The 13,308-nt window shown below is 35.5% G+C and overlaps 1 protein-coding gene across 2 annotated transcripts in view; it reads left to right on the top strand.

Moving 5' to 3' along the window:
- The window catches only part of USP32 (ubiquitin specific peptidase 32), a 222,821-nt gene that overhangs the window by 149,499 nt on the left and 60,014 nt on the right, over positions 1 to 13,308 (top strand). For both annotated transcript variants that reach the window (XM_077745524.1, XM_077745523.1), the window contains exons 11-12: positions 178 to 239; positions 11,339 to 11,441. In XM_077745524.1, coding sequence (XP_077601650.1) covers positions 178 to 239; positions 11,339 to 11,441 — 165 coding nt within the window. The remainder of the gene's footprint in view (positions 1 to 177; positions 240 to 11,338; positions 11,442 to 13,308) is intronic.

Raw genomic sequence — 13,308 nt, 5'->3', positions numbered from 1 at the left:
AGAAAACAAACAGTTCAAGTTTAAAACTCAAACATTGATAATTCATCAGTTGAAAGCCGTTGCTAATTCAGATTCCCATCTACAAAATGGAAATGGAACTCACGCAGAGCATGTGAAATATACAGTCCAGGTATTGGCAGCAGTCAGTGAAGTTTGATTTACCACTTTTTTCTCTAGGTATGTCACATAGTTCTGGGGTTAAGACCAGCTACTCCAGAAGAGGAAGGACAAATTATTAGGTAAGTTTATAGTTTTCGATGAGTGTATTTTTCATTATATAGGTGAAATTTCTGACACTTGATACTAAGTAATATGTCCCATTTTATTTCTATATTTATTTTTTTATTGTTTATTAGTTTTTGGGAGGGAGAGAGAGCACGAGCAGGGAAAGGGCAGAGAGGAGACACAGAATCTGAAGCAGGCTCCAGGCTCTGAGCTGTCAGCACAGAGCCTAATGGAGGGCTTGAACTCACAGACCTGAGCTGAAGTCGGCCACTTAACCGACTAAGCCACCCGGGTGCCCCTGTCCCATTTTAATATAATCATTACAATGACACCTTGTTTCTCCAAATTAGTTTCATATTGAAATATTTTTGTTAAAATAATTTCCTAACCAAGTTTCTGGATTAATTTAGAAATCAAATTCTCTTTAGCTTAAAAATTGCACCAAGTACTGAATTTAATTTTTTGAAATAAGAAAGACATTTTAGGGACACCTGGGTGGCTAAGGCAGTTGTGTCCTTTTGGTTTCAGCTCAGGTCATGATCTCACAGTTCATGAGATCAAGCCCCGTGTCAGGCTCTGTGCTAATAGTTCTGAGCCTGCCTAGGATTTTCTCCCTCTTTCTTTCTCTGCCACTCCTCTGCTCACGCATGCACGCTCTCTCTCTCAAAATAAATAAACTTTTAAAAAAAGATATTTTATAAGATAAAAGGTAGCAATTTTCTTTACTACAAAATAGTTCATATTTATTGTAGAAAGATTATAAAGTAAAGCTAAACCAAAAACAAAAACAAAAAAAAGCCCATCTCTGTATTTATAGGTAATTGCAGTTGACATTTTTTCAACTTTATTGAGGTATAATTGACATCTAAAATTATAAGATAGTTAAAGTGTACAATGTGATTTGATATGTGTATGCATTGTCGAAGGATTCCAACCATCAAGTTAACATATGCATCACTATCCCCTCACATATTTCCTTTTTTTTTTTAATTGTAAGAACATTGAAGGTCTACTCTCTTAGCAAATTTGTTATACACTATAGTGTTATCAACTATAATTACCATATTATACATTACATCTGCAGACTTTATTTATCTTATAAAGGTTTGTACCTAAGTTTTATGAGCCTGTCTCTATTCCCCCAACCTCCAGCAACCATTCTTCTACTCTGTTTCTGAAATCAACATTTTTTTTTTTAAGATTCTGCAAATAAGTGATATGCCAGGCAACATTTGTCTGTCTCTGTTTGCCTTATTTCACTTAGTATAATGCCTTCCAGCCTCATCCATGTTGCTGTAAATGACAGGATTTCCTCGTAAGACTGGATAATACTCCATTGTATATATGTACCACATTTTGTTTATCCATTCATTCATTATTGAACACTTAGGTTGTTAATGTACATTGGCTTTTGTGAATAATGCTGCAGTGAATATGGAACTAAAGCTATGATCTTCAAGATAATGATTTTGTTTCCTTTGGTTTTATACCCAGAAGTAGGATTACTGGATCATATGGTAGTTCTCTTNGAAAGTCGGATGCTTAACCGACTAAGCCACCCAGGCGCCCCGAAACCTGTTTTTTATAGTGACTCTTCATGTTTATATTCCCATCAACAGTGTACAAAGGTTCTTTTTTCTACACATCTGCCAGTGGATATTCTCTATTGTCTTTCTGATAATAGCCATCCTAACAGGCATACAGTGGTACCTTACTATGGTTTTAATTTGTATTTCCCTGATGATTAGTGGTGTTGAATACTTTTTCATGTAGCTTTTTGTCATTTGTATGTCTTCTTAAGAAAATCTTCTAGGGGCGCCAGGGTGGCTCAGTCAGGTAAGCGTCCAACTTTGGCTCTGGTCATGATCTCACGGTTCGTGTGTTCAAGCCCCATGTCAGGCTCTGTGCTGATAGGCAGCTCAGAGCCTGGATCCTGTTTCAGATTCTGTGTCTCCCTCTNGATCTGTGGTTTACAAATATTTCCTTCCATTCCATAGATTGCCCTTTCATTTTGTTGACAGTTGCACTGTTGACACTTTTATATTCATATGCCCACATATGTATGTGTCTGATGGGATTAGTAAATTTTTTTTTTTTTAAATGATAATATTTCAAGACACCTGGGTGGCTCAGTCAGTTAAGTGTCTGACTTCAGCTCAGGTCATGATCTCACATTTGTGAGATCGAGCCCCGTGTCCCCCTCAAACTGTCAGTACAGATCAGCACAGAGCCTGGAGCCTAGAGCCTGCTTTGCATTCTGTGTCTCCCTTTCTCTGCCTCTCTCTCGAAAGTAAATAAATATTTAAAATAATAAATAAATAAATAGAGAATATTTAAAAATATTGTTTTTGGCCTCCATTTTCACTGCAGATTACATCAAGTGATAACTTTTACCTATCAATAAAAGCCTTTTATAATTTAAATGACTGACTAGTAGGTCCCACTCATCCCCTATTGTTAATCTCTATTTTTCTTTAATATAAATTGGTAATTTAGTAATTGTGTATGCCTTGGTTAGGTATTTATTTAGGCAAAATTCTTGAGGTGAAATATCTGTGTTAATAGACCTCTACGTTTTTATGCCTATAATTCAATTTTTAATATATCAAGTATCTTTCATTGCTTTAGTGTTACTACTCTTGTGTAGAAAGTTTCAGAAACAGGACTGAATCACTATTAAACTTTGGTTTTAGAATAAATTCAATATATAGTTCGTCACTTATTCTTGAAAGTTGAGTGTATGCAAATTTTTTAGTAGTTTTCTTCTGGTGTATGACTGCTTGATAAAAGAGAGTATACTGAATAGAGTTATTTGGAATGCCTGTGGACAGCAAGGATTATGTAGTCAACATTTGAAGAGAAATGCCAATTGAGATTCATATTAACTTAAGTAGCAAGTATATTTTCTAACTTTGTAAAATATATTCTTTTAGGGGCACTTGAGTGACTCAGTCAGTTAAGTGTCTGACTCTTGATTTCGGTTAAGGTGATGATCTCAGAGTTCATGATTTTGAGTCCTTCATTGGGCTCTGTGCTGAGAGCATGGAGCCTACTTCAGATTCTCTCTCTCCCTTTCTCTCTCTGCCCATTCCCTCCTATCTCTCTTAAAATAAGTGAACTTAACAAAAAAAGGATTATTTTAAAAATAGTTATTTTTTTAAAGAATTTTTCACAAAATCCATTTTGAGAATGTTGTTTTCATAAAAACTTAGTCTCATGTAGTCTCTTTAATTTTCATGTTCAGAAGACTCATTCTTGTTTACACTATTCAGATGTTGACAGTGTTGTCTTGATTTTTTTCTGATTTTTAACTATTATAATATAAAATTTTTGGGTGGCACCTGGGTGGCTCAGTCAGTTAAGTGTCCGACTTCGGCTCAGATCATGATCTCACAGTTTGTGGGTTCGAGCCCTGCGTCGGGCTCTGTGCTGACAGCTAGCTCAGAGCCTGGAGCCTATTTCAGATTCTGTGTCTCCCTCTCTTTCTGACCCTCCCCTGCTTACACTGTCTATATCTCTCACTCTCAAAACGTTAAAAAAATTTTAAATACATTTTAGTGTACAAATGAAATATTGTAAAGAAATACTGAAAGGCTTTAATGTAACTGCAGTAGCTTTTCTTTCTTACAATATTGCAATCTAATTTCATCATATGCTAATATCTTAGCATAGATATTAAGAATGCTATCTAGATAAGCACCAGGTGATGTACAGAATCCTTGAATCACCATATTGTACACCTGAAACTAAAATAACACTGTATGTTAGCTAACTAGAATTAAAATAAAAACTTTAAAAATATTGTTGATTTTTTTTTTTTAATGCTATATAGCTTGTGTATATATTTCTGGGCTTAATGATTTTGCAAATACAGCATCCCTATTTTAAAATATATTTGTATAATCTTATGTTTTTATAGAACTTTGTTCTTTGCACAGTAGTTCCATTTGCATTATTTCATCTCTTCCATAGAATAACTGCATTAAATTAGTGTCACCATCCTATTTTATAAAAGAGGAAACTGAGAATACAGAAGTTGAAAAACTTACCAAAAATTGCATGGAAGTAGCAGAATCAAGTCAAGGACTGTTTTCATTGAAAACACAAATAATCTGCATTCTCTATTCCTTATTTTTCTTTTCTTCTTTTTTTTTAATGTTTTTATTTATTTCTAGGAGAGAGAGAGAGATAGCGTGAGCAGGGGAGGGTCAGAGAGAGAGGGAGTCACAGACTGAAATAGGTTCCAGGCTCTGAGTTGGCAGTCAGCACAGAGCCCGACGCGGGCTCGAACCCACGAACCGCGAGACCATGACCTAAGCGAAAGTCGGACGCTTAAGCGACTAAGCCACCCAGGCGCCCGTCTATTCCTTATTTTTCACTAAATCTGAATTTTAAATTCTAGATTCCAAACTGGTTCATTTGTGACTTTTGAGTTTTCTGTTAAAATCATTTTTACTCCTTAAAAATTCATTTGAATATTTAGGATGATTTTTTAATAGTTTATTGTCAAGTTGGTTTCCATATAATACCCAGTGCTCATCCCCACAAGTGCCCACCTCCATACCCATCACCCCCCCTTCACCTCCCCCCACCCCAACTGCCCTCAGTTTGTTCTCTGCATTCAAGAGTCTCTCATGGTTTGCCTCCCTCCCTCTCTCTCACTATTTTCCCCCTTCTTCTCCCCCATGGTACTTTGTTAAATTCCTCCTAATCCATNCAGTGTAGGAGGGTACCCGTTTCTCCACATCCTCACCAGCATCTAGAATCCTCTGATTTTTATCCACTCTGACTGGTGTGAGTTGGTATCTCAGTGTGGTTTTGATTTGTATTTCCCTGATGAGGAGGGATGCTGAGCATCGTGTCATGTGTCTGTTGGCCATCTGAATGTCCTCTTTGGACAAGTGTGTATTCATGTCTTCTTCCCATTTCTTCACTGGATTGTTTGTTTTTCGGGTGTGGAGTTTGGTGAGTTCCTTATAGGTTTTGGATACTAGCCCTTTATCTGATATGTCATTTGCAACTATCTTTTCCCATTCCATTGGTTGTCTATTAGTTTTATGGAGTGTTTCCTTTGCCGTGCAGAAGGTTTTAATCTTGATGAGGTCCCAATAATTCATTTTTGCTCTTGATTCCCTTGTCTTTGGGGATGTGTCAAGTAAGAAATTGCTGCAGTTGAGGTCAAGGAGGTTGTTTCCAGCTTTCTCCTCTAGGGAGATGGTTTTGATGGTTTCCTGTCTCACATTCAGGTCAGGATGATTTTTAAAGGACGAATCGTTTAGTGTATATGCAGTGAGATGAAAGAAATATTTCTAACTTAAAGAATCAGTTTATATCAAAATTAGTATTTCTGCAATGGCTGAGTGAAGATCTCAGTACATCCTTCCTGAAAAGCAACTGGACAAAATAGAAAATTGTCAGCCAGTGATTTTAGGACTCTGGAAACTTACCAAAGCTATTCACAAGTTGGGAAGCATTTATTCAGGGAAAACTACTAAACCTTGGCAAGAATAATGGGAATCCATAGTAATTTTACCTAGTGCTGTTCCCATTCCCTCCTGCCCAACATGATGGTTTTACCAAGGCAGGAATGACAAAGCTGACTTGATTTGGAATAGAATGCCTTCCCAAGAGAATTGTAAAAGAAGAAAAAAAAAAAGCAATCATGGTGGCAAACAATCAGGGAACATAGTTAGCTTGGCATTGAGATACTGATTAAGGAAAGCACCAGACTGACAGACCAGTCAAAATTTTAACCAAGAGATCCAGAGAACAAGATGACCATAATGAGTGTTAATATATTTACCCAATATCAGAAATGATCTGGAAGGTTGTTCATATTTACAAGACTAGGCACAGGCTCAACAGAAACCAAAGAGGGACTTAGCTATCTATTCATTCTTGATTGCAGGTGAGGTCTTGCACATACAAAAAGTAAAAACTAAGGAAGGTTCGTAATCTGCCTGAACTTTGCATCATTTTCCAAACTGTGAACTGTTCCATTAAGAAAAAGGTGTAATGGTTATTGGCTCAAGATGTTTCAGCATAGCCCCTCACCACATTGTCTGATCAGTAAATTATGCTGTCCCCAAGGAAGCCAAACTTAAATGTAAGAAATAATAATAAAGAAGCCTGAGCACCTCATACTGCAGGGGAAACGGACTCTAGAATTACTCCAGGAAGTCACAAGGCAAAACACACAGGCGGTATCAGAATCCAGAGTTGGTGAAATATATTATCAAATATGTCCAGTTCCCAATAACAGAACATCATGAAACATAAAACAAAATGGGAAAACATGACCCATACACCGTGGTGGTGGTGCTGGTGACAACACTAGTAAATAGAAACTGTCACTGAAATAGCCCCAGATGTTTGTCTTAGGACACAGAGATTTCACAGCAGTTGTAACAAATATTTTCAGTGCTAAAGGAAGCTTTGTTTAAAGATTTAAAGGAAAGTATAATGACAGTAACTAGTCAAATATAAAATATCAATAAGGAGATAAAAATTTTAAAAGTGATCTAAATGGAAATTCTGGAGTTGAAAATTAGAATAAATGAAATGAAAATTCACTACAGAGACTCAGCAACAGATTAGAGCTGCAGAGAAATAGTCTGCAAAATAGAATCTAAATCAATAGAGATTTTCCAGTCTGAAGAGCAGAGAGAATAAATAAAAATGAACAGAACCTTAGTTGTGTGGAACACCAGAGACAAGTATACCAATACACACATAATGGAAGTCCCAAAAGAAGGAACAGGAGCAGATAAAAATATTCGATAAAATAATGGCTGGATCATCTAAAAGTATTGAAAGTCATTAATCCAAGAAGCTCAACAAACTGCAAGTAGTTTAAAAACAGATCCACATCTAAACATATCACAGTCAAACTGTTAAAAGTTACAACAAGAAGATCTTAAAAGCAAGAAGAGAAAAATGACCCCTGTAGAAGACAGCCTCAATAAGATTAATGGCTGATTTTTTTTTTTTTTTTAAAGAAATGTTAGAGGTCAGTATGCAGTGTGATGATATTCAGAGTGTTGAAGGGGGAAAAACTGTTAACCCAGAATTCTTTATGAAGCAGAATTATCCTTCAGAAATTAAGGTAATTTGAAAACAAACCATATAAATACTGTTGCTAGTTAACATGTCTTAAATACTGAAGGATTAAAATACTTAAAATATTTCAGGAACTTCTTCATGCTAAAATGAAGTGACCCCAGACAATAATTTGAATTACATAAAGAAATATAGAGCACCAGTAAACATAATGACATACCAATACTTTTCTATTTCATCTTTTTACTGACTTAAAATACAAAATCATAAGACAATAAATTGAAAGCTGTGTTGTTCTTACATCATAAAAAGACATCATATGCATGACAATAATAATACAACGAAGAGAATAGGAGCTAGAGCTGTATTTGAGCAGCATCTGTATTTTACTGAACTGAATTAGTATTAATCTGAAGTAGCATGTATTAAGCTTTATTTTATTACTCTAAAGCAGCCATAAGAAAATAATCCCAAATATAGTTTCTTTAAAAAATAATTAAAATGATATACTATCTAATACAAAGAAGGAAGTAAAGAAGGAATAGAAAAACAAAAATACTGAGATAAATAGAAAACAAGTAACAAAATGGTAGGCACAAATCCATATCAATAATCACTTTAAATATAAATGGATTAAACAATTATCAAAAGCTAAAGATAGACTGATTTTTAATCCAAATACTTGAGAATCAAAGACACAAATAGATTTAAAGTAAAATGCTGAAATAAATATAACCATGTATATTTAGGAAAAAATGTCTTGTAGACAATTATTACTGCACAGACATTTTATAATGATTAAAGATTCAGTTCATTAGGAAAATATAAAGTTTGTAAATTTTTATGCACCCAGTAACGCCATAGTACATATTCAAGTACATGTGTGATATTGTCCAAGACCGACTGTATGTTAAGCCATGGATTATTCTACTGTTGCGCATTGGCTCACTTTGGTCCACTACCAGATTTTATATAGCCTGCAAGCTAAAAATGTTTTTTACAATGTTTTTGTACCCTGAGAACCATAAAGCCTGGCTGAGAAAAGTTAAAATCTAAAGATAGGTCAGTTGAAGCTATTGAGACTGAATAGTAGAAAGAAAAAAAGTACTAAGGGAAATGAGCAGAGTTTAGTAGACCTATGAAATAGCAGCAACCATACCGTCATACACATAGGAATCCCAAAAGAAGAGAGAAAGTGGCAGAATACTTGAAGAAGTAATAGGTCCAAACTCCCCACATTTGACAAATGATATGAACCTAAACATTAAAAAACTCATCAAGCTCCAAGAAAGATAAAACTGTAAGTAATTTACACCAAGATATGTTATAATCAGATGGTCAGAAGCCAGGGAGAGAGAAAAATTTTAAAGCAGCAAGAGAAAAGCTATCCATCATATGCAGTAGATCCTCAATAAGATTTACAGCACGTTTCTTCATCAGAAATCTTGGAATCTGGAAATGACCAGAATGGTACTTTTATTCTGTATCTAGGAAAAATATTTTTTTAAAGAGTGATTTGGATTTTAAGTTGAATTCTTTACACTGAAAACATGAGCAACCAAAGAAAATATAAATTTGACCATCAAAATTTATTTTTTTAATTTGTAATTTTTAAAATTTATTTATTTTGAGAGAGAAAGATTGCACACACGTGAGCAGGGGGGAGGGGCATAGAGGAGAGAGAGAGAATCCCAAGCAGGCTCTGCACTGTCAGCGCAGAGCCTCTTGAGGGGCTCGAACTCAGAAACTGTGAGATCATAACCCAAGCTGAAATCAAGAGTGAGACCCTTAACCAACTGAGCCACTCAGGTGCCCCAACCATCAAAATTTTAAATTGTTTATTGGGTGCCTGGGTGGCTCAGTCAGTTAAGCATCTGACTTTGGCTCAGGTCTTGATCTCATGGTTTGTGAGTTCAGGCCCTACATCAGGCTCTGTGCTGACAGTTCAGAGGCTGGAGGCTGCTTCAGATTTTGTGTCTCCCTCTCTCTCTGCCCCTCCCTTGCTCGCTGTGTCTCTCTCTCTCAAAAATAAGCATTAAAAAAATATTTTTTACTTCTGTTTATCAAAGGACATTGTGAAGAAAGTAACAAGACAACCTATAAAATGGAGATACTATTTGTAAATCATAGATCTGCAAGGGGTTCACCAACCAGAATATACAGAACTCCTGCAGCTCACTAACGAAAACAATACTCAAGTAAAAACTGGGTAAAGGACTTGAATACCCATTTCTCCAGAGATGACATACAAATGGTCATCAAGCACATAAAAAAATACTCAAAAATCATTACTCATTAAGGAAACATAACTCAAAAACCATAATGATTTTGCTTTGCACTTACTAGGATATTTATAATTTTAAAAATGGAAAATAAGGGCACCTGGGTGGTTCAGTCAGCTAAGCATCCAACTTCGGCTCAGGTCATGATCTCATAGTTTGTGGGTTCGAGCCCCACGTCAGGCTCTGTGCTGACATCTAGCTCAGAGCCTGAAGCCTGTTTCAGATTCTGTATCTCCCTCTCTCTCTGACACTCCCTTGCTCATGCTGTCTCTCTCTCTCTATCAGAAATAAATAAAAAACATTTAAAAAAATGAAAAATAAATTTTGTGAGGATGTGGAGAAATTGGGACACTGATACATCACTGGTGGAAATGCAAAATGGTATAGCTACTGTGAGGAAAAGTTGGTAGTTCCTCAACATGGAATCCCATGTAACCTGGCAATTTCACTTCTAGGTGTATACCCCAAACAGTTGAAAACAGAGACTCAAATACTTATATACAAATGTTCATAGCAATACTACAAACAATAGCTAGTAAGTGGAAACAGCCCAAGTAGCCATCAGTGGATGAATAAACAAAATGTATACGGTATATGCATACTATGGAATATTATTCAGCTGTAAAAAGGAATGATGTACTCCTACATGCAGCAACATGGATGAACCTCCCAAATGAAAAGACCCAGATATAAAAGGTCACATATTGTATGATTCCATTTATATGAAATACCCAGAATAAGTAAATGAATAGATACAGAAAACAAATGGTGATTGTCAAGGGCTGGGGGGAGGGAGTAATAGGAAATAACTGCCTAATGTGTCACTTCAGTTGGGATATATGAAAATGTTTTGGAGAAATACACATAACATAAAAGTGACTACTTAAAGCAATTCACTGGCATTAGTACATTCAAAATAGGCAACCACCACCTTAGATTATGAATTTCTCCTGTGTAAAAAGTTTTTTTTTAAATCACCATGTGATACCACTTCACACCCACTTGAATGTTTATGATAGAAAAGAGAGACAGTAACAAGTGTTACCAAGAATGTGGAAAAACTAGAACCATTATACCTTACTGATGGGAATGTTAAATGGTGCAGCCACTTTGAAAAATAGCTTGCCAGTTTCAGATTATCAGATGTTAGGTGGATAAGCAAAATGTGTATACAGAACTTTGGAATGCATTATTAGTAATATTTGGAACGGAATTAAAAAGCACAAACTAATGATATCAATTGCAACACAGATGAACCTCAAAAACATTATGGTAAGTAAAAGAGACCAGATATAAAAGATTATGTGTTGTATTATTCCATGTATATGAAATGTGCAGAAAAGGGCAATTTGTAAGAGATAGAAAATAGACTGTTGGTTTCCTGGGCTGAGGTTGGTAACATGACTGAACTAAAAGTAGGCATAGGATAGCTTTTGGGGGTTATTGAAATATTGTAGAATTGAATTGTGGTAATGGTTGTACATGTCTATAAATTTACCAAAATCATTGAGTTGTACTCTGAATTTAGGTAAATTTTACATTATGTAAATTGTTCCTCAATAATGCTATTTTTAAACATCTCTGTGAAGACTGAGTGGTATTAGGACTCCTGAAATTGGCTTACCAGTGTTTCACTAATTTAAACTATGACAGCCCCTTGAGTAGATCTGTGTCATGTTTTTCCTTTGTAAAAGTTTCTAATGATAATTTGTGGATGTGTGGTCATCTGTTTCATACTGTTTGATGGTACTGAATGTCTTTTGTATGTACAGAGGATGGTTAGAACGAGAGAGCAGGTATGGTCTGCAGCCAGGGCACAATTGGTTTATCATCTCCATGCAGTGGTGGCAGCAGTGGAAAGAATATGTCAAATATGTAAGTATGACTTCCCTATGTAATATTTCATAGAGTTTTTCTCTCTACCTGACTTTGTGTGACTCCTGGCCAGTAATAAAATCCTTCTACATAGATGAGGATTTGATGGGGGAAGAAATGAATACTATGTGATATGTTTGCTATGGACCAAGCTCTGTGCTCAGACTTCCACATAAATTTCCTCCCTTGCAACAACTCTGTGAGGAAGTGATAATAGACACATGGGTACATGTATATGCATTTTACATACTTCATTTAATGCTCACAGTATCCCTGGGAGGAAGGTAGTATTATAATCATTTTACCTGTGATGAACCTAAGGCTGGTATTAAAGATAACCTAAATATCTTGCTCAGGGTGGAAGTTCTGGTATCAAACCTAAGGTCTGATGTTTAAGCCAATGGTATATCAACCACATCATTTACCTTATCTTTCATTTGTTCACCTTTTTCATCAAAATGTTGAAAACCCGTTATGGGTGGGCTTCTTTTAACTTTATAAGCAAACGACCACCTTTGTTTGGGGCTCAGACCTCTGGAGAATGATTTCCTCTGAGCCCACCGGTGTAAAATAAATCTCCTCCCTTCCAAGAAAAAAAAATGTTGAAGACCCTTCGGTAAGAAGTGTTGATTTTTCTATTCAAGAAAGTTAATTTCAGGACTAACATTAGATTCAGTTTCTAAATGATAATCTGCCATTGTTCCAAATAAAGAGTTAAAAGAGGAGTTGTCATTAGTGAAAATTCTAGAGTCTTATGAATGTATGTATGTATTTTGACTATTTATTTTGAGAGAGATCATGCGCGAGTGAGGGAGAGGCAGAGTGAGAGAGGGAGAGAATCCCAAGCAGGCTTGATTTCACGAACTATGAGATCATGACCTGAGCTGAAATCAAGAGTTAGATGTTTAACTGACTGAGCCACCCACGCACCCCTAGAGTTTTATTTAAAACAAAGATTTTTCTTTGGATTTTTCTTCAGAATGAAAAGACTCAGAGCAATGCCAGGAATCAAATTTCTCCATTTTTGAAGAGCAGTTGATATATAGATTCATTGTTGGTCACTAACCAAATGATCACTAACCAGATGGTTTGATTCATATTTTTTCCTATATGTCCTTTTTTGTCCTTGTTTATTTATCAGAATATTAGTAGACTGTTTACATTATTTACTTTTTATTCTAATTGGTTCTTTTTCCCTTTTGCAGAGTTTAATATTGTGTTTTCACATATAAAATATGTTAATTGGAAAAAATAGACTGATGTTATCGAAGGAGTAGAAGTAGGCAAATGACTTCAAACTTTGTATGTAGATAATGATGGTGATTGTAGGTAGAAAACAAAAACATTGAGGTAAAAAAGCATCAGTCTTTTTTGAAATGCTTTTTGTTCTTTATATTCTTAGATTGGCCTTAGAATTAATGGTTATTAAAGTTTCATGGGCTACAGACTCAAAGAAAAACCTTGTTTTGTGTTTTGAAGTGTTACTTTTTATTTCCTGTAGGAACATGACAGGTCTTGTTCTTAGCAGCACATTCCTCATAATCAGACAGAAGTGCAGTGCTGAGAACACAAACCTGATTTGCTCTTGCCTGACATAAACCTGTGCATGAGAAGAATTAGTGGAGAGTGGTAAGGGAGAGATGTAGAGGTGGAAATCTACACTTAAATGTCATATTGTCCCCACTGTGGCAATTCTATATTATTGTCTCGTATATATCTGTCAAGTGCAGACTTAAAATTTACTCTAAAATGAAACTGGTTAACTGTTGTGAGAAGAATATGAATTTAGGTGTAGGGAAAAGTAGCAGTGACTTAAGGTTTTTTATTATTATTATTATTATTATTATTATTATTATTAAGAAATCTA

This window comes from Crocuta crocuta, unplaced genomic scaffold (genome assembly GCF_008692635.1).
Source record: "Crocuta crocuta isolate KB4526 unplaced genomic scaffold, BGI_CrCroc_1.0 scaffold333, whole genome shotgun sequence".
Lineage (NCBI taxonomy): Eukaryota > Metazoa > Chordata > Mammalia > Carnivora > Hyaenidae > Crocuta > Crocuta crocuta.
Note: the sequence above shows the minus strand (reverse complement) of the source record. Positions and strands in the feature narration are given on the sequence as shown.